We start from the raw sequence: 21099 nt of genomic DNA, 5'->3' as shown, positions 1-21099 counted from the left end.
TGGATTTGGGGTGGAGAGTTCTGTATATGTCTATTAGGTTTGCTTGTTCCAGGTCTGAGTTCAAATCCTGGATATCCTTGTTAATTTTCTGTCTCGTTGATCTGTCTAATATTGACAATGGTGTGTTGAAGTCTCCCACTATTATTGTGTGGGAGTCTAGGTCTCTTTGTAAGTCTTTAAGAACTTGCCTTATGTATCTGGGTGCTCCTGTATTAGGTGCATATATATTTAGGATCGTTAGCTCTTCTTGTTGCATTGATCCTTTTACCATTATGTAATGTCCTTCTTTGTCTCTTTTGATCTTTGTTGCTTTAAAGTCTATTTTATCAGAGATGAGAATTGCAACTCCTGCTTTTTTTTGCTGTCCATTTGCTTGGTAAATCTTCCTCCATCCCTTTATTCTGAGCCTTTGTGTATCCTTGCATGTGAGGTGGGTTTCCTGGATACAGCACACTGATGGGTTTTGGCTTTTTATCCAATTTGCCAGTCTGTGTCTTTTGATTGGGGCATTTAGTCTGTTTACATTTAGGGTTAATATTGTTAAGTGTGAATTTGATCCTGTCATTTTGATGCTAGCTGGCTGTTTTGCCCATTGGTTGATGCAGATTCTTCATTGTATTGATGCTCTTTACCATTTCGTGTGTTTTTGGAGTGGCTGGTACTGGTTGTTCTTTTCTATGTGTAGTGCCTCCTTCAGGAGCTCTTGTAAAGCTGGTCTGGTGGTGATGAAATCTCTGAGTACTTGCTTGTTCTCAAAGGATTTTACTTTTCCTTCACTTATGAAGCTTAGTTTGGCTGGATATGAGATTCTGGGTTGAAAGTTCTTTTCTTTAAGGATGTTGAATATCGGCCCCCACTCTCTTCTGGCCTGTAGGGTTTCTGCTGAGAGATCTGCTATGAGTCTGATGGGCTTCCCTTTATGGGTAACTCGACCTTTCTCTCTGACTGCCCTTAGTATTTTCTCCTTCATTTCGACCCTGGTGAATCTGATGATTATGTGCCTTGGGGTTGCTCTTCTAGAGGAATATCTTTGTGGTGTTCTCTGTATTTCCTGGACTTGAATATTGGCCTGCCTTGCTAGGTTGGGGAAATTTTCCTGGATAATATCCTGAAGAGTATTTTCCAGCTTGGATGCATTCTCTTCGTCACATTCAGGTACACCTATCAAACGTAGATTAGGTCTTTTCACATAGTCCCATATTTCTTGTTGACTTTGTTCATTCCTTTTTACTCTGTTTTCCCTAATCTTGCCTTCTCATTTTATTTCATTGAGTTGATCTTCAACCTCTGATATCCTTTCTTCTGCTTGGTCACTTCGGCTGTTGAAACTTGTGCATGCTTCGCGAAGTTCTCGTGTTGTGTTTTTCAGCTCCATCAATTCACTCATATTCCTCTCTAAGTTGTCCATTCTCGTTAGCATTTCGTCAAGTCTTTTTTCAAGGTTCTTGGTTTCTTTGCATTGGGTTAGAACATGTTCTTTTAGCTCATGGAAGTTTCTTATTATCCATTTTCTGAAAGCTGATTCTGTCATTTCATCACACTCATTCTCCATCCGGTCTTGTTCCCTTGCTGGTGAGGAGTTGCGCTCCCTTGTAGGAGGGGAGGTGTTCTGGTTTTGGGTGTTTTCATCCTTTTTGCGCTGGTTTCTTCCCATCTTTGTGGATTTATCCACCTGTCGACTTTGTAGTTGCTGTCTTTCTGATTTTGGTGATTTTAAGTCTGCAGCAGCTGAACTCATAAACCCCCTTTTCTTCCCCCCAGGTGTTCTGTCCCAGGGAATTAGGGCTGTATGATTTTCCGCTGTCTTGCTGCCGTTTTTCCTGCCCACAAGGTGGCAGCCTAGTCACACTCAGCCTGCAGAGGCTTCGCTGAGCTGCTGTGGGCTCCGCCCAGCTTCCGTGTGAACTTCCCTGCAGTCCTGTTTATATGGGTGTAGTTAGAACTGCTTCCACTATGTTGGCCCACCCCTGTAGTGACGGAGTCTCTGTAGTGGCAGGTTACCTTGGTTACGGCAAATTGCCCTGGGAACTGCAGGGTGTTTCCCAGTGGGGGATGCCCCTCTCCCACAGAGCTGCACCGTCCTGGGTTCAGCCATGCTTCCCGTGGCACCCTCTTTGCCCGGGAATCTCTTGGCTTGACTCCCTGCCTCAGCTCCCCTTGCTGGCCCAGAGGGGACCCAGTCTTGTTCACTCTGCACAAGGAGCCACTGCCCCCTGCCCAGGTGTTGGCCGAGCTGCCGCGCCGGTCCAACCAACAGCATTGGCAACCCGTGGAGCTCCTCTGTCTGTGAATCTCCTGGTCCGTGGGCAGTAAAAATCTGCTGCCCTGTGAGCCGCTGCGTCAGCCAAAGCAGTGGCTCTGAGATTCGTGGTGCGCCCTTGCCCAGGAATCTCCTGGCTTGACTTCCTGCTTCAGCTCCCCTTGCCAGCTCAGAGGGGACTCAGTCTCTCTCACTCTGCTCAACGAGCCGCTGCCCCCCTCCTCCTGTGAATCTCCTGGTCTGTGGGCAGTAAAAATCCATCTGGAAATGCGGCATCCACTCACCCTCTGCGCCTTCTCTCGGAGCTGCAATCCCGAGTTCCTCCTAATCAGCCATCTTGGATCGACCCCCCGAGTTTATGCATTTCTGTAAAAAAGTCATTCTATTGTAATTTCTTAGAATGGACTGAACAGGAGGTTGTGGCATAAAAGAATAGATATAGATTTTAAATTCTGTATTTTTGGTGCCCATCATCAATACACCTCTACATAAAAATGGTATCAAGAAATTCAAGCTGGGTTGCAGTTGTCATTCCCCCTTCCTTCTAAGATCCTAGCCCGACTCCAGGAAAGAAGTAATGTAAAAACAAAGAGAAGGGCCTCCAGAATGCTCCAGGCTTCTGTCTTCCCCTGTGGGCTGAGACAAGGACAGTCAGCAGGAGGAGAGAAGAGGTCTGCCTTCCACACTCTCCAGACACCACTGCTCGAGTCACTCACTGCCCAGCATGCATGCCACTGTTTCCTGATGGATCCAGGAGCTTCAGGAGTCACTGTGGAACCCTGTCACTGAGATCAGTCTGATTTTGTTTGTTTGTTCTCATTTGTAGGCCTTACTGGGCCACACTGATACCGTCACCTGTGCCACAGCATCATTAGCCTATCACATAATTGTGAGTGGGTCCCGTGATCGAACCTGTATCATTTGGGATTTGAACAAACTGTCATTTCTAACCCAGCTTCGAGGGCATCGAGCTCCCGTTTCTGCTCTTTGTATCAATGAATTAACAGTAAGTAGTAAATTGCCCACAGTAAGTAATAAATTGCCCACTTCATTTATGTTTAGGTAAACAAGTAGTCTTGGCCAAACCAAATTAAAAATGGTGGAGCTCAGGTGAACATGTCTGTAGTTGCAGCTACTTGGGAGGCTAAGGCAGGAGGATTGCTTCAGCCCGGGACTTCTGTGCTGTAGGGCACTATACCCATCAGGTGTCTGCATTAAGGTCAGCATCAATACGGTGACCTGAAAGCCAGAGACCACCAGGTTGCCTAAGGAGGAGTGAACCAGCTCAGGTTGGAAATGGAACAGGTGAAAATTCCTGTGCTGATCAATAGTGGGCTGTACGTGTGATAGCCATTGCACTGCAGCCTGGGAAACATAGCAAAACACCATCTCTTAAAAAAAAAAATTTTTTTTTTTCTGAGAGATGGTTAATTGTTTTTGAAGTTGATAGACATTCATTTTATAAAAGTTACTGCATTTTCTTTGATTTAGTGTGATTTGGAAAGCAAAAAAGTTTGTAATCCAGAGAGCAGTTTTGTCTTAAAATCCATTCACTGCTGCATACATTAGAGAGAACAAGATTCAGTTAAAACAAAGCTTTCTAGCATATGTTTTTTAAAATATAAGAAATTTGTAGGATTTGTTAAGAATATTAGAAATTGGCCGGGCACTGTGGCTCACACCTGTAATCCCAGCACTTTGGGAGGCCAAGGCGGGCGGATCACAAGGTCAGGAGTTTGAGATCGCGCCACTGCACTCCAACTTGGGCAACAGAACAAGACTGTGTTTCAAAAAAAAAAAAAAAAAAAGAATGTTAGAAATTGGCCGGACGTGGTGGCTCATGCCTGTAATCCCAGCACACTTTGGGAGGCCAGGGCTGGTGGATCATTTGAGGTCAGGAGTTCAAGACCAGCCTGGCCAACATGGTGAAACCCTGTCTCTACTAAAAATACAAAAATTAGCCGAGCGTGCTGGTGGATGCCAGTAATCCCAGCTACTTGGGAGGCTGAGACAGGAGAATTGCTTGAACCCAGAAGGAGGAGATTGCAGTGAGTTGAGATCGTTCCACTGTACTCCAGCCTAGGCAATACAGTGCAACTTAGTTTCAAAAAAAAAAAAAGAATGTTAGAAATTTATTGAAATTTTTAATAAAATATAATCAGAGTATGGAAAGTAAAAAGGGTGACATTTGGGTAACAAGCAAGTGAAAAATTCTTATAGAGCTATTTTCAAAACAGATCCAAAAATTATCAAAAAGATATTTTCTCTTTTCAGAAATATGTATTTCATATACAAATAAATGAAATAATTCAAATAAAATAAATACCCTCATCTAGGAGCTTTCTACACAAACCAAGCAAGTAGACAAGAGGGGATTCATTGCTAAGATGGTCTGTAAACAGGGGAAGTTTGAGGTCAGGTTTACAGAGACTGAGGCCCCACGAGCTTATCACATTAGTAGGTAGATGATGTATGTCAGCATGTAGGCGATGCCCCGTATGGAAATCCATCCTGGGAGTCGACAAGAACCCACCCAAGCCTCATTACTTCTTAGCTATACATATTCATTGCCACCTTACCCTCACCCCTACCGCAGGGCCATCCTTCATGACACAGAATAGTTCTAGCCATGTCATTGAGTGATGTTTACACTGTCACCTACACAGACAGCTTTACTCTTGAAGGATGCTGCATCTTTAATTTCTACCAAAAGTTACTCAATATTATGCTTTTAGTCAACTATCTTGTAGTCACTTATTAAAACAGGAAAAAGAAAGGAATTCAGTTGTAATTGTCAATCACTTAGAGTGTCTAATTGATAATGGCAGGTGTAATCAGGTTGAGAATAAGTGGGGGACGTGCAAGGGTAGAAGAGTCAGATTTGTTTTTTGTGTCTGAAAGGTTTAAGAGGTTTTCAGAACAACACCTTGGGTTGGTCCTGCAAACATTTGAACCTTTTATGAAAATGTGGGTGCTGCAGAACTGCCCTAATGCAGCAGTGTTGCTGAGTCAGTTGCTTAATCCATTATTTGGGGCACTTCATTTTGGGGTTGTTCTTAACTACTGATAATTTTATTTTAGCCAGTTGTTATTTGAGCCAGTGTACACCTACTGGATTGAAATACTTGCTGCAAATACTACAAAAGCAGTCTTTTCTTTTTAAGATGCTTTTGTAATCTCTTAATAACTCATAGGGCCGGGTGCAGTGGCTCACGCCTGTAATCCCAGCACTTTGGGAGGCTGAGATGGGAGGATCACCTGAGGTCAGGGCCAAGATTGAATGACTGCACTCCAGCTTGGGCAACAAGAGCAAAACCCTGTCTCAAAATAAATAAATAAATAACTCATGAAAAGATTTCTATTTCTGTTATATTTCTCCAACCAATATCAAGTCTGCTTTACTTCAGTTTACATTTTAGGCCAAAGCCACTTTGCCTTTCATTATTCTTCTTACGTCTCAGCCCTCATAGTGACAGGATTTACTCTAATAAACTCTAATTAAGGCCCCAGAGTAACTGAAGAAGGTCTTGCCCAGTGCAGAATGGAGCAGTTGTCTCTTGCAGAGATTGAAGCCACTAATTAAAACTCAACTGCTGACACTCATAGTCAGAAATGGTTCAGTGACTGATGCAGAAGTAGACACAGCAGTGCTTTGCTAAGTATTATTTTGGTTTGGGTTTTGGTTTATTTCTTGCCATTTTGGTAGAAGAAGAGCTGGGGGATGAGAGGAGTAAGGAGGAGCAGTATCAAGACCAGCACGGACTGTGGATGGAATAGGCCCAGTCCTTCTCACCCTACCCCGGCCTCCACCTTACATTCTTTCTTACGTTGGTGCTGCTTTGCATCTTCTAGCACGGTATGATATATAAGCTTTGGGGCTATAGAAAGCTGGCTTCAAATCTCTGATGATAAAAAAGTTACTTAAGCTCTTTGCCCCTCAGTTTCATCCTTTAAAGCAGGGCTGGTGATATTCTCATAATGTTGCTCTAAGGGTTAACTAGAACATCTAAAGTCTCCACCCCGGTGACTGGCACACAGGAGATGCTTCAGAAAGCATCCTTCTTTCTTTAGCTTTAGTGGGTTGTGTTCTCACCAGGTTGGGTAGAGCCCAGCCTGGTGGAATTTGAGAAAATAGGTTGTTCTGTTCTATCTTTGGGACTCATAAAAACATGTTATCAGCTCAGGGAGTCTTGGGGTTTACTAAGTTTGCCAAGAAGTGACCCATGAACCAGTTTCCCTTTCTCCCCCTACATTTCCCCACTCCTATTTTGAATACAGATTTTAAAATAGGATATTACAGCATTACTAAGATTGTACCTTTTGACTTATTGAAGAGAGAAACACAACTATATCTGGACTGAAAAATGCCTCTTTTACCTTGTGGTTTTGGTGGTTGGACTCATTTTGTAAAAGTGGAGGTGGATTACTGCCTCTAGATGAAAGGTATAATAGATTTTGTTAACAATGGGAGGAAGAAGAGCAGTTCATCATCTCCTCAGATGACAGGGAGCTTTGATGTTTTGCCAGACCTTGCTCAGCAGTGTGCCAGGGACATGAACCTGCCCTTTGTCTCCATCTGTGGTCCCTTTGGCCACTGCATCCACTCAGCTGTGAATTCTTAAAGAAGCCTCTGTTCAAGGTATTTTTTTAAGTCAGCAAGCACTGAATTTCAGGTTACTTAAGAAATTAGCTGCTAATCTTAGGACTGAAAGGCTTTTTGAGAGCTAGGCCAGGGATTCAGTTTTCTTCAGAAACTAGAATGTAATAGGAAGGGAGCGAAGACAATGATGTTTTTCTCTCTCTTCCCAGGGGGACATTGTGTCCTGCGCTGGCACATATATCCACGTGTGGAGCATCAATGGGAACCCTATCGTGAGTGTCAACACGTTCACAGGTAGGAGCCAGCAGATTATCTGCTGCTGCGTGTCAGAGATGAACGAATGGGACACACAGAACGTCATAGTGACAGGACACTCAGATGGAGTGGTTCGGGTAAGTGAGCTGAGAGAAAAACTCATTAGGATATTTGTTGTCCTAGTTTACCTAAAACTTGGTGCTATTTACGGGTTAAGAACACATGAACAGGTTGTAATGTTTAGTGACCTCTCGCTCCAGTTCAGACAAGCCTTGGCCTCTGCATTATCAGACATGAGGAACACCTGTGTCTTGGCCTCTTTCTTCCTATTAAGTAAATCTAGTAATGCTACTGGCCATTTGACAGCTTGACACAATGAGGTCACTTAAACATGATTCCCATGTCACACTGGGATTGCTAAAAATGCTAACTGCAGAAGTACTGGGTTTTCAGCCTGTCAAATGGCTTCATAAGGAAAACAGTGAGCAGGGATAAGTCTCTTCCCTATAGAGAAGAGACTATAGCTGGAAAACTGGGATCCCAGATGATTGCACCTGAAGCCTAGATGGAGTTTATTCTATTCTGAGTTACTTTATGCTGGGCTTCTACAGAAAATAGAGGTAATGGAGCATTCACCTTTGTAGTCTGTGCTTGTTTTTCTTTAACTGTGCTCTATAAAAGCAGAGAGCAGATGATTACCACCCTCTTTTGTCAGAGTCACATGCGAAGAGACAATGAGGCCATCAGGCCACTCCCATACCACACCCTGTGCCTCACAGGATACACATCTATGCACACACACACCCTGGAGTCCGCTTCCTCGAGAGTGGCATTTTCACACTGCTCAATCTGTGAAGGAGCATAAAACAGCTCCCTAGCCAGGCACCTGGGGATTCTGCTTACTGTGTGCCTCCTAGGAGGTCTACAATGTATATTACCATATGTAAGATTCTGAGAGGTTTTTGTAGGAAACAAAAAAGTTTACTTAGTTAAATCACGTTTTTGTTTTGTTTTTGAGACAGAGTGAGTCTCTCTCTGTCACCCAGGCTGGAGTGTAGGGGCAAAATCTAGGCTCACTGAAACCTCCACCTTCACCTTCTGGGTTCAAGCGATTCTCCTGCCTCAGCTCCCAAGTAGCTGGAATTACAAGCATGCCCTGCTATGCTTGGCTAATTTTTGTACTTGTAGTAGAGACAAAGTTTCATGATGTTAGCCTGGCTGGTCTCAAACTCCTGACCTCAAGTGACCCCCCCTGCCTTGGCCTCCCAAAGTGCTGTGAGATTATAGGCATGAGCCACTGTGCCTGGCCTGAACCATGTTTTTAAACTTATTTGACTGTAATCTTTTCCCTCTGCTTTGAAAAAGCCATTGTTGGTAGGCAGCCCCCTGCCACATCTTCCAGGATACAGAGAAATCTAACTGTATAACATAATGGAAGTTATCTGTTAACCCTGAGAGTTTATCTTCATTGAGTAAAATGTAAATTGGCTCCTTAATCTGTTTCTTAACTTTTTTATTTTTGTACTTATTTTAATTTAGTTTTGGAGAATGGAATTTTTGCAAGTTCCTGAAACACCAGCTCCTGAGCCTGCTGAAGTCCTAGAAATGCAGGAAGACTGTCCAGAAGCACAAATAGGTATTTAATACTTTCTAAAAATGACTCAATCGTTTTCACATTTCTTTTAAGTCACTGTGGATAAACTTACACTGAACAACATAAAGAGGAGCCCGAGGTTGGGCACTGCTTGGAGAAGCATGGTTGCTGCCTGTTATGTGATTCCCTTGAGCAGACATGCAAGCTTTTCTCTACTTCACTGGACAACATTTGGTATCGTGGTGTCTTGTGCTTAACTTCCACATTCCATACTAAATGTAGCACTCACTTCCTGGAGTACCAAAGCCTTGGGCTTTCACTTCTGAAAACAGAACAAACCTAGAGGACGGGCTGTTGCATAAGTCAGACAAGCTCTGCTACGCCCTAGTCCCACATTTGTTCTGCCCACCATGGGGCTGGCTCAGTGTGGATGACAGGTACAATCATGTTTGTAAACAATTAACAGAGGCAGACCAGAGTCCACAGTCAGACTTGCTCACATTAGGGCATTAATTCATACTGAACTTTTAAGTCACACTGAAGCCTAACACTGGTTACCTATCTAGTCCATTATCTATTGTTTGTGAAGCAATTTAAAATTTTCCGGTGAAATATAGAGATAATTGATTTCCACCCAGAATAACTGAAAGCAATGCCATAATGCCAGGGTGAGATCTGCTTTGCATTGCAGTACACTGGAGAAGCTGCCCCTGTGATGTAGAACTGTGGGTACAAGGGACAGAGTTCTGGAAAGGAACAGAGTTATAAGTTTGACCTTCAGATTGTTTCTCCATGATTGGCTGTGTACACTGAGAATTCAGTGTGACTTTGATGATATGAGGAAGTTAATAAAGAAAATTTAGCAGAAGGACACAAGTCACTTCTCAATATAAGCTGAAAGTAGCTTTTACTTTCCGTGCCAGAGAAGAGAAAGATCCCTTGAGCAGTACATTTTTAATGCTGGTGATATATTAGTACATGTAAATTTCTAATTACAGCCCCACCAAAAAGGTCATCTGGGTGTTTGGGGACATAAAAATTCAGTTTAATTCAGTAAGTGTTTGGGGGTTACCTGTTATATGTCAGATATTGAATTAAGGGGTCCAATGAGAAGTGGGTGTTTTTCCCTTCCCTTAAAAAGCTTTTAAATAGATAACAGTGGAAGATGAGATGAATGAGTGAGACAGAAGGGGTCAAATTCAGAATGGAAAGATATATGTATGTCTTGATTGTGGGCAGTCTGGCAGAAGTGGCCGAGAGGGAGAGAGCCCACAAGAAGGACTGACTCTGGACAATGTAGAAGTGGTGAGACTTGTGGGCACTTGCTGGGGTGAAAGGTAAACAAGCTAGGGGTTCGCTGGAAATTAAAGCCGCTTCCAAAGCTGTTTGTTTGTGGACCTCAGAACTCATAATAAGCCGTTGGGGTGAAAACTTCATTTATGTTAGTCCGATAGACTCCTACTGAGTAGGAAACAGACAAAGTACTTGTCTTGCTAAAAAAAAAAAAATAACTGTGCGGTGGGCTCAGTATCCCTCTGTGTCCTCAGGAGTTGGTTCTCAGACCTCCCTTAGATACCAAAATCCGAGAATGCTCAAGTCCCTGATACAAAATGGTGTATGTACTATTTTCATAAAACCTACTAACACCCTCCTGTATACCTTAAATCATCTTCAGATTACTGGTAATACAATGTAAATGCTGTGTAAATAGTTGTGATGTTGTATTGTTTAGGGACTAATGACAATGAAAAAAAATGTACACATGTTCAATAACAGATACAGTTTTTTTTTCCCCAAATATATTCCATCTGAGGTTAGTTGAATCTATGGAGGTGGAACCCATAGAAATGGAGAGCCAGGTACACTTGTTTCTCATACGTTTTCCCTCCAGTAGACTTTATTGCAAGGGAGTAGAGAGTTGATATAAGGAAATGCAAAATAACATTGAAAAGAGGAAGAAGAACAAAATTCAAAATTAAAGTTGAATTAAAATCAATAATTCACTAATCTTTAGCCAGATTAGTGAATCTGGCTAAATGTTGTGGCATGCGTCTGTGGTCCCAGCTATTCAGAAGGCTGAGGTGGGCAGATTCCCTGAACTCAGGAGGTTGAGGCTGCGGTGAGCTGTGATCACTCCACTGCACTCCAGCCTGGGGGACAGAGCAAGATCTATGTCTGTAAAAATAAATACATAAAGAAAAATTGAAAATAAGATAACTCACCAATCTGTGAGTCATTGACTGCTATATACTATGGCCCTTCTCTCTACTATCTTGTAGAAAGAATATCCAAAAGTAATAGTTTAGGATGACAATTTGAAGAACTCAGGAGGCACAGAACTGTTAAAGGAGTCCCGAAAAGTGGGGGGAATACTTTGACCTGAAGGAATTGGATGATTTAGAAATAGGAACGTTTAAGCTGTGCCTTGAATTCAAGCTGGGTGACGTCGGAACACACAGAGATTGGGAAGATGGATCTAGGTGGCACCAGCAGCATGTGAGGAAGCTCGCCCTTGGAGGAGCAGGTCTGCAGTGAGAGAGCTAGAGTGACACCATCTAGTTGCACCACAGCAGGCAGTGTGAGGCAAAGGCAGGTTCTGGCCAGATTGTGAGAGGCTGAATGCCATGCCAAGCCAAGGATTTTGGCCAAAGTTTTTTATAAACTCTTTCAGAAATTCTACCTTTTTTTTTCTTTGCTCTCTGTACTCTAGCCAAAAATCCTGGCACACACTTTCTTTTTTGTTACACTTAGCTTAAAATATTATGTCTATAGAGGCTTATAACTGGAAGCAAAAATACTAGTAGAACAAAGCTGGGCGTAACTTTGATGGTTCTGTATGTTCCAACTCTCTCAATGCTTCACCCAGGGCAGGAAGCCCAAGACGAGGACAGCAGCGATTCAGAAGCAGATGAGCAGAGCGTCAGCCAGGACCCTAAGGACACTCCAAGCCAGCCCAGCAGCACAAGCCACAGGCCCCGGGCAGCCTCCTGCCGCGCAACAGCTGCCTGGTGTACTGACAGTGGCTCCGACGACTCCAGACGCTGGTCTGACCAGCTCAGCCTAGATGAGAAAGACGGCTTCATATTTGTGAACTATTCAGAGGGCCAGACCAGAGCCCATCTGCAGGGCCCCCTTAGCCACCCCCACCCCAATCCCATTGAGGTGCGGAATTACAGCAGATTGAAACCTGGTAACTTGAAGTCTGGTATCTATTTCTCCTTATATGTGGTGTGAGGGTTGGTGGATTGAGGCAGTGGGGTCTAACTCTCCCTGGGCCCCACCCTGGATGTGCTCTGTGACCTTCAGTTTCTTCTAGTGTAAAGTAGACTTTAAAATTTCTATCCTACAATGATATTTGCAATATGCTCGGCATCTTTCAAAGAAAAATACCTCAAACCAAAAACTGCATTTATTCACAACTCACAAAATCATGAAAGCTAATTTAAAATGAATAAATAAAACCATTCCTAGGTAACTTTGCCCAGAATAGAGTTAGAGGCAAGGTCCTCAGTTGGAGAAATTGGATGCATCTTCTTGCATTGAAAATTTCCCCTTCTCATTAGTCTCCTTCAATGAGAGGTTTCCCCAGACTGCCCATGTTAATGTTAAGCTAGATAGCTTTACTTTCAACCAAGGCAGCAGCTGCCGAGAGCTGGAAAAGCTGCTGTAACTGCATGTTGAGGTACCCTAGGTTTAAGGCCACCGTTTTAGAGCACATATCCCCAGGGCTGGCTTCCCTCAGTTGAGTAGGTCATGTCCTCCACTTCTCCACTCCAGGGTACCGGTGGGAACGGCAGCTGGTGTTCAGGAGTAAGCTGACTATGCACACAGCCTTTGATCGAAAGGACAATGCACACCCAGCTGAGGTCACTGCCTTGGGCGTCTCCAAGTAAGTGTCAGGCTTTTTCCAGCTCCTCATCCCATCTGAGTCATTTGCTTAGCCAAGGGCCATATACTCTAGCCCAGTCATTGGGGAAAACAGATTTCATCTGTATTATCATACATAGCTCAAAGAGATAAATTTGAAGAAGAACTTGTCAGTGTGTGGATATTTTTCTTTTCTTTTCTTTCTTTCTTTCTTTTTTTTTTGAGACGGCGTCTTGCTCCATCACTTAGGCTAGAGTGCAGGGCCATGATCACAGCTCACTGCAGCATCAACCTCCCAGGCTCAAGCATTCCTCCCACCTCAGCCCCTCAAATAACCGGGACTATAGGGACGTACCATCACACCGGGCTAATTTTTGTATTTTTCATAGAGTCAGGGTTTCACCATATTGGCCAGGCTGGTCTCAAACTCCTGGGCTCAATTGATCCACCCACCTTGTCCTCCCAGAGTGCTGGGATTACAGGTGTGAGCCACCGTGCCTATACACTGGATTTTAATTCTGAATTTTTTTAAGTGAAAAAACTGCCTTTTTTGTTCTTCAGAGATATAGCAAGGGTGATCCAAAGAAAGTTGAAATGGAAGTGTAAATTTGGGTTCAGTTTGGTTTTTGTCTACTTCTCTGGGTGAATCAAGGGGTCTCTCTGGCACCCTTATCAGCCCTAACCCCAAAACACACATCCACCAAAAACCAGAGGGCATCAAGGAGATTACAGACAACAGAGGCCTTCCATGCAGTGACCTTCTTTGTCATGTCTCCTGCAGGGATCACAGTAGGATCCTCGTTGGTGACAGTCGAGGCCGAGTTTTCAGCTGGTCTGTGAGTGACCAGCCAGGCCGTTCTGCTGCTGATCACTGGGTGAAGGATGAAGGTGGTGACAGCTGCTCGGGCTGCGCGGTGAGGTTTTCACTCACAGAAAGACGACACCATTGTAGGAACTGTGGTCAGCTCTTCTGCCAGAAGTAAGACAAGATACGTGCTTTTTGAATTTGCTTTGATTAAGCTCTAAGGATGTTAATTATTCCCTGCACACAGGTTCTAATTTGCCCTGGAGTCCCCACTATAGTATGCCATGTTAGGATGAACCAGTCTTCACTTTCTCTGTTCTTCTTTATTACTACAATTAGGAAATTTTTCTATGATACAAGTCACAAACACCTTGTCATCCATGACACAGAATGCACATATGCTAATAATTCATCATATTTAATTTAGAGGCCTGTATGTGAAATGTCTCTATAAATACTATAGATACATGTTAAGTATCCTCTTTGTACCCTTCACCAATCACACTCCTTCTCCATGATTTTATGCTTTCAGGAGCATGTGTTGCTTCTGTAAACATTACATAATATTGTTTTGTTTTCAACTTTACTTTTCAGCTTTACATAGTATACTGTTTTTACCCTTCTGTAACTTTCTTACTCAACATTGTTTTTGAAATCCACTTATATAGATAACTTATTCTAATATACTCATTTTAACTACTGTCAGTTATTTTATTATATGAATTATCAGCATTTATTTCCCTTTTGATGCCCTCTCAGGGTTTTTACACACAAGCTGGAATTTTTATCAATACTATAAATAATGCTACAGTGCACATCCCTATAAATGCCCTTCTAATACACAAGCTGGAATTCCTCTAGAGAAGGAATGAAATTGATAGAACACAGCTTTATTCTTGATCTTAATTATATATTGCCAAATTACTCTCCAAAACAGTAGTGCTAGTTAATATTACTTCCAACAGAACATGGAAGTTCTCCAAATTCTTAGTGGTACTGCCGAATTTTTTCCACTTTTGCCAATCTGATAGCTAAAAAATAGTGCTTTGTTGTTTTAACTTCCACTGCTAGTGAGACAACATCTTTTTTTTTTTTGAGACAGAGTCTTGCACTGTCACCCGGCCTAGAGTGCAATGGTACAATCTTGGCTTACTGCAACCTCTGCCTCCTGCCTCAGCCTCCCAAGTAGCTGGGATTACAGGCACCGCTGAATAGCTGGCATCCGCCACCATCCGCAGCTAATTTTTTGTGTTTTTATTAGAGACGGGGTTTCACTATGTTGGCCAGGCTGATCTTGAACTCCTGACCTCATTATCTGCCCACCTCAGCCTCCCAAAATGCTAGGATTACAGGCATGAGCCACCATGCCTGGCTGAGACATCTTTTTATGTTTGTTGGCTATTTGGGTTTCCTCTTGGGTACTTTGCCTTTTTTTATTTTTTTGAGAAGTTCTTTTGTGTTTTATTATATATCTTGCAGATATGTTCTGCCAGTCTGTGGCTTGCATTTTAACTTTAATATATATTTATATATTTAACAAAAAAAAAATATATATATATATATATAGTCAGGCAAGTTTTTTAATTGGTTGCAGTCACATTTATTATTCTTCATGATTTTTGCTTTTTTGTGCCTTAAGAATTCTTTCCCTATCCTGAGATCACAAAGATAATCTTTACTTATTTTCTTTTAAAAGTTTCAAAGTTTTGTTCACATTTCGGTCTTTAATTCATTTGTAATTTATTTTGGGATATGACATGAGCCAAGGATCTATTTTTCCACCTTATAAAATGTTAGTGGTCCCAGGGCCATAGATTTGGCTCTTATCTCTGTCCTGCACCAGGATCCCAGATGCACAGCCACGGTCTTTACTTTCCCTGCCAGACAACAGAAAGGATTCCATGGACAGTACACTTTAAAGCTTATATTGCCTTGCTCCAGAGATGCTTTCACAGAAATCATATTATTCTCAAATTGTGTAATTGTGAGGCGGTTCCTGAGGTTTTTAGGCAGTGTTGGCTTATTGGTATGGGCATGGTCTTTGGGTTTACAAACTGACCAAATGCTCATTGTGCTACTTTCTGTCACCATGATGCCAACAAGTTACTGAGCCTCTCTGAGCTTCAGTTTCTTCATCTGTAAATGTGGGTAAGAAGACCAGTCCTCTTAGAGCTGTTGAGAGAATTAAATGAGATCACATATATGAGTGTTGTAAAGTGCCAAGTTCAGAGTCTGGCAAAACAGGTGTTCCGTAATTTGATTTCTTAAACCTTTTCTGCTGGGCAGTCTGGCTCAAGATGAGGCAGCCAGAATGTTGCTGCCAGCCATTTCCTATGGGAATTTCTGGCAGAGGATTCTGTCTAGTTGCTCTGTGCTTTGAAAGTCCTGCTCTATGAAACCTATAATGGGGCCAGGCATGGTGACTCACGCCTGTAATGCCAGCACTTTGGGAGGCTGAGGTGGGCTGATCACCTGAGGTCAGGAGTTCAAGACCAGCCTAGCCAACATGCCAAAACCCTCTCTCTACTAAAAATACAAAAATTAGCCATGCATGCTGGTGTGTGCCTGTAGTCCCAGCTACTCACGAGGCTGAAGCAGGAGAATCACTTGAACCCAGGAGGCGGAGGTTGCAGTGAGCCGAGATCACGCCACTGTATTCCAGCCTGGGTGACAGATCGAGACTCCATTTCAAAAAACTAAATTTAAAAAATCTATAATGGGTTTTATAGAGCAGGCCTTTCAAGCACAGAGCCACTAGGCATATATATATATAAATATATATATATATATTTCTTGAGACAGAGTCTTCCTCTGTCACCCAGGTTAGAGTGCAGTGTGGCACAATCACGGCTCATTGCAGCTTTGGTCTCCTAGGCTCAAGCAGTCCTCCCACCTCAGCCTTCCAAGTAGCTGAGACTATAGGCGAGAGCCACCACACCTGACTAATTTTTTTATATTTTTTGTAGAGACAAAGTCTCACTATGTTGCCCAAGGTAGTCTCAAATTTGTGAGTTCAAGCAATACCTGCCTCAGCCTCCCAAAGTGCTGGGATTACAGGTGTCAGCCTCCACACCCACCCTATTAATCTAGTAATTTCTAATAGCATTCTTATATGTAAGCTGGCATACATCTGTTCTTTGTAGTGTTTACTTTTCAAAATACTGTTTAAATATAGGTAATTCTTTGAAATTATCCACTGCTGTTAAATGTTGGATAGAAGCGTTATTGGAAACGGACCAAACAGTGATAACGTTCTAATGAAGCAGGCGCAGAAGGAAGTACTGTCCAGAACACACAGCCTGTGGTCTCTATGGCTGAGAGCTGTTGACACTTTTGAGGGTTCTGTAAGGTCCAGTGACAGTTCTTTAAACCCATAAGCTTATATTACTTAATTTACTCTCTGGACACTTTTACTGGTAGATTAATGAACTAAACATAAATCTCCATTTTGGGGCCAGGCACAGTGGCCCCCGTCTGTAGTCTTAGTACTTTGGGAGGTCAAGGCAGGAAGATTACTTGAGGCCAGGAGTTTGAGGACAGCCTGGACAATGTAGTGAGACCTCATCTCTACAAAAATGTTTTTCATTTCTCAAGTGATTTAATACCACATCCTGAATCACACGCAGCTTTATTCCAGGAATAGGAACTCTGAATACATCTTAAATAATTTGAACATCTCTTAAGAATAGTTTCCTTCAAATAGTTCTAGCAAGATAAATAGGAAATGAGGGTATTGGGACTGGAAAATGATTGAGGATTGAATCAATCAAAATGTTTAAAACCACAGTGGAACTTGATGGTGATCAAACTGTTGTATTTTTCTTGGAAATCAGAAGATTCACTAATGAATTGTTAGTAATTTTCTCTTGAAATTAGATACTCATTAGCTCACTAGTGAGTCTTTCAGTTTCTACTAATGAGTTTTTCTAATTTCCAAGAGAAATATGTCAAGCTCCAAGAAAAGACACTGACACACCTCCCAAGCTTATAGGCCGTGAGAATTAGTCTGCACAGGTAGAATGGCCTCACACCACTGTTCAGACACCTTGGCCTTATTGTGTAGGAAAATCTTAACTTTGTTTTTTTGTTTTCATTTTTTCAATTTTCTTCAAAGAAATAGCTTCCCTGGTTTAATACTACTTTTCTTCATAGACAAACAAATAATACAGCATTCCTTTTAGTCCTTATTCAGCCACACGACACAAACCAGTATGGCCTTTGGTATTTTACTGCAGGCTTTCCATTGAATTACTAATGTTTCTGGTGCCAGTGATCAAGCATGGAGAAGACGTATAATTCATTGACTTTTCCTTGCCTTTAGGTGCAGTCGATTTCAATCTGAAATCAAACGCTTGAAAATCTCATCCCCGGTGCGTGTTTGTCAGAACTGTTATTATAACTTACAGCATGAGAGAGGTTCAGAAGATGGGCCTCGAAATTGTTGAAGATTCAACAAGCTGAGTGGAGACCACGGTCTGTAGACCCCTTCCCGATTCTCCTGTCCCAGCTTGGAAGGCATTGAAAACAGTCTCCGTTTACACATCTCTTCATACCATGTGTTTGAAGTGTTAAAATTCAAAGGGATCATTGAATAAAACGGGTGTAGAGTACAGGAATGGGGCAGACGCGATTCAGGTGAACAGCACAAGAAGAATATGAGGTGTTTCCTAGGAGCAACATTTTCGATATCCAGTTCTCCGTGATGACAGTAGCTGTCTCCAAGCTACTTATTAACTGTCTTTTCTTGCATCTCATTTTTATAGAGCTACTCATCCTTATTTGGAAAAACCAACAACAAAAAAGGCTTTTAGAAAATGGTTGTAAATCTTACTACTTTGCAAGTAACTATGTATATTGTAAATAGATATAAAAGGCCTTTTTTCTAAATAAGGACTTAACTGCCTGTAACATGAAACTTCAAACTAAACCACTAACTCAATGAACTACTTATGGTTTGTCCGACATCCCTCACTTACCAATTAATTATAAATATGTTTTTTTAAATCCCCAAAGACATTATCAGTGGTCTTTTTTTCCTTTCCAACTCAGCCTGTGTGCCTGATGTCATTTCTTTCAAGTTGCCCACAGTATCTCCACTTAAACTAGGCTAATAACCAAAATAATGTGGACCTTCTTTAGGAAACAGTGTGGGAGAATGGGAGTCCAGCTGTAAGATAAACTAGGAATATTTGGGCGTCTTGTACCTGGCTACGTACCACCTCAGTGTTGTTCCTACATAAACAGGGCCCCTTTTAAACTTGTATGTGGACTGCTGTTTGGTCAAAGAATACCTTAGCATTGCAGAAAGGTGGCCAGATGACCGATGTAGTGCAGGAAACAGCCCTGTCTCAACTAATGGAAATATATTTGCATGTAACCCAAAATTAGCTTATCTTGCATAGAACATAGTAAGTATGTGTCTTTGGTGACACTGATGTTCTACTATAGCTTATTTTCAAAAAAAGGGTAAAAAAAAGAAAAGAAAAAAGTGTACAGAATTAACATATAAACTTTGTTGTAAAACTGAATCATGTCAGAACTGCTTAAAATTAACCTTTACCATTTAATGTCATCTACCTGAAAACAGTGAGATTTATACTGTATCAATGTCTATTTTTTTGTTTTTGCTATGAATATAATTACAGTATTTTAATATTTAGTTATTTAATTTGTTCTACTAGTTGGATACAGAACACACAAATCCAGGGGGATTAAAGCTGGAAGGGGCTAAGAGATTAGTTTACAGAGAAAAGGCTTGGTGGTGGGATTTTTTAAAATGTGTGTTATGTACATATATATATATAATATATATTAAAAAATGAAACAATCTAGATTTTAACATTTTCAGAAACTTAGTGATAATATAATGAACAATTCTAAAAGCCCTGTGATTTGAAAAATGTAGAATCATTAATGGCCCAAGATAGGCCTTCACACCCTCACAGGTGTGAAAGGAAAGGCCTTCACACCCTCACAGAGGCATCATGCAAAGGACAGCAGCTTTGGCTTTTCCAACTTTCCTTCTTTAGGCCCTGGTGAGAGGCACACTTATGCACTAAAATGCACATATATGCACATGCATTCAAAAATAGGCATTTGGTACAATGGTGATCTTGTACCTCATGGGCTGAAACCAGCTTAAGAACAAATTTGTTCTTCCTGATACGATAACTAGGTCTCCAAGAGAAAATACAAAGGCTGCTTTAGTGCCTTACGCTTACTAAATTTAAATCTTTATTTACCTGGGTTTGAGCCTACAGTCTATTTATGATTACATATCAAAATTGATTAAAACACTTCCATTTCTAAAAGTTCAAATATACTTGTTAATAAAAGGATTCTCGGCATTAATACTTCAACTTAAAGAAAAGTTGTGTTCTGTTTTCCTTTCTGTGTCTTACTCCCCCCACACTCTCCCTCCCCCATCACCATCTTCAATTCTAATAAATAATGCTGATGTTCAACGGTTGCAGAAATTGTGCTATCACGTAACTGTGGGCCTTGCCCCTGTCTGGCCCTCTAGATGAGTTGTAGCAGTGTTATTCTACACTTTTTAAAAAGAAGTGTCCTCTTTTTGTCCATGAACCATGTTTACCCCATACCCAGTGACAGAGGTGTTCTTTAAAGACTTGACTGTATGAATGTGTGTATGTAGTTACTTAAAGGTTATTCCTCTTTGTAATAGGAAACTGTATGGGATGAACACTTTTAAACTTTCCAACACAACTTCCATAACTAGAAGGTGGAAACCAAAACCCTTAAGGTAGTATTTCCTCTGGCCACTGGTGCTGTGGGCAACTGTTTTGTTCAGTCAGATTTCTTTTCTTTTTGCTTCTAATGCAGAAATCAACAGAATCACTCACACATACAAGTACACTCACATACATGAACTAATTATTTCTCTGGATATCTTTCTGTGTTCCATGTAAATTCATTTACCAACATCTGTTGTCAACATGTACATCTCCCTATGTGTGGTCTGCATTCTTTTTCTGAGAGTACCTCACAGAGCTCCTGCCTGATCTTTGTAGTTTGTTCATTCATCCATCCACCTGTTCATTTGTTCATCCATGTATTCTAACATTTGCGTGTAGTGTGCAACTGTAATGTCATGCTTTTGAAGAAGAGAATAGCTGCCCATAGCAGCCATCTGTCTGGATAATAGCAAAACACTCTAGATAAGTTATTTTGCACTTTCTTATGTATAAAGTTGGTAGAAACTTATTTTTGCTTTGTATCATTTAAATACATTTTGTTTTGGTAAATGAACTGTGTATAAAATATTTATGCCGTTAAAACTGTTTTTAGAAAGTATTTTTAATTTCAGCAAGTTTGGTTACTTGTTGCATGACTATTAACACAGCTGACTTTTTGTGTCAGTGCAATGTATATTTTTTGTCCTGTTATTAACTTGTAAGCCCTAGTAATGGCCAATTATTTGTACAGCAACAGAAGTAAATTGAAGATACTGGCTAAGACTGGATTGATTGTGGACTTTTGTACTATATTGCAGACTTCAATATCCGTTTCTTGGTGGTTATGTAAAAGACCTGAAGAATTACTATCCAGTGTGCAATCTGTGATATCTGAATGTTCATTGTATATTTGTCTCTGATGCAAAAAGGTAGAGTAACACAATTACAATACATGATTAAATGCAATAGTCCAGGTACTTAAGTAATTTTTTTATTTCAAATACCTATTATTTATCACCAAAA

At 41.4% G+C, this 21099-nt stretch overlaps 1 protein-coding gene across 6 annotated transcripts in view; it reads left to right on the top strand.

Moving 5' to 3' along the window:
• WDFY3 (WD repeat and FYVE domain containing 3) overlaps positions 1-20864 on the top strand; it is a 284809-nt gene extending 263945 nt beyond the window's left edge. For all 6 annotated transcript variants that reach the window (XM_064368830.1, XM_012437733.3, XM_012437736.3 and 3 more), the window contains 7 exons: positions 3087-3266; positions 7070-7252; positions 8655-8751; positions 11576-11899; positions 12487-12598; positions 13358-13555; positions 17703-20864. In XM_064368830.1, the coding sequence (XP_064224900.1) occupies positions 3087-3266; positions 7070-7252; positions 8655-8751; positions 11576-11899; positions 12487-12598; positions 13358-13555; positions 17703-17826 (1218 nt within the window). In that variant the 3' untranslated portion in view covers positions 17827-20864. The remainder of the gene's footprint in view (positions 1-3086; positions 3267-7069; positions 7253-8654; positions 8752-11575; positions 11900-12486; positions 12599-13357; positions 13556-17702) is intronic.
• Positions 20865-21099: the final 235 nt, after the last annotated feature.

This window comes from Aotus nancymaae, unplaced genomic scaffold, assembly GCF_030222135.1.
Source record: "Aotus nancymaae isolate 86718 unplaced genomic scaffold, 86718_ANA_hifiasm-v0.15.2.pri h1tg000006l, whole genome shotgun sequence".
NCBI lineage: Eukaryota > Metazoa > Chordata > Mammalia > Primates > Aotidae > Aotus > Aotus nancymaae.
The sequence above is the reverse complement of the archived record's forward strand: the minus strand, read 5'-3'. Positions and strand labels throughout refer to the sequence as shown.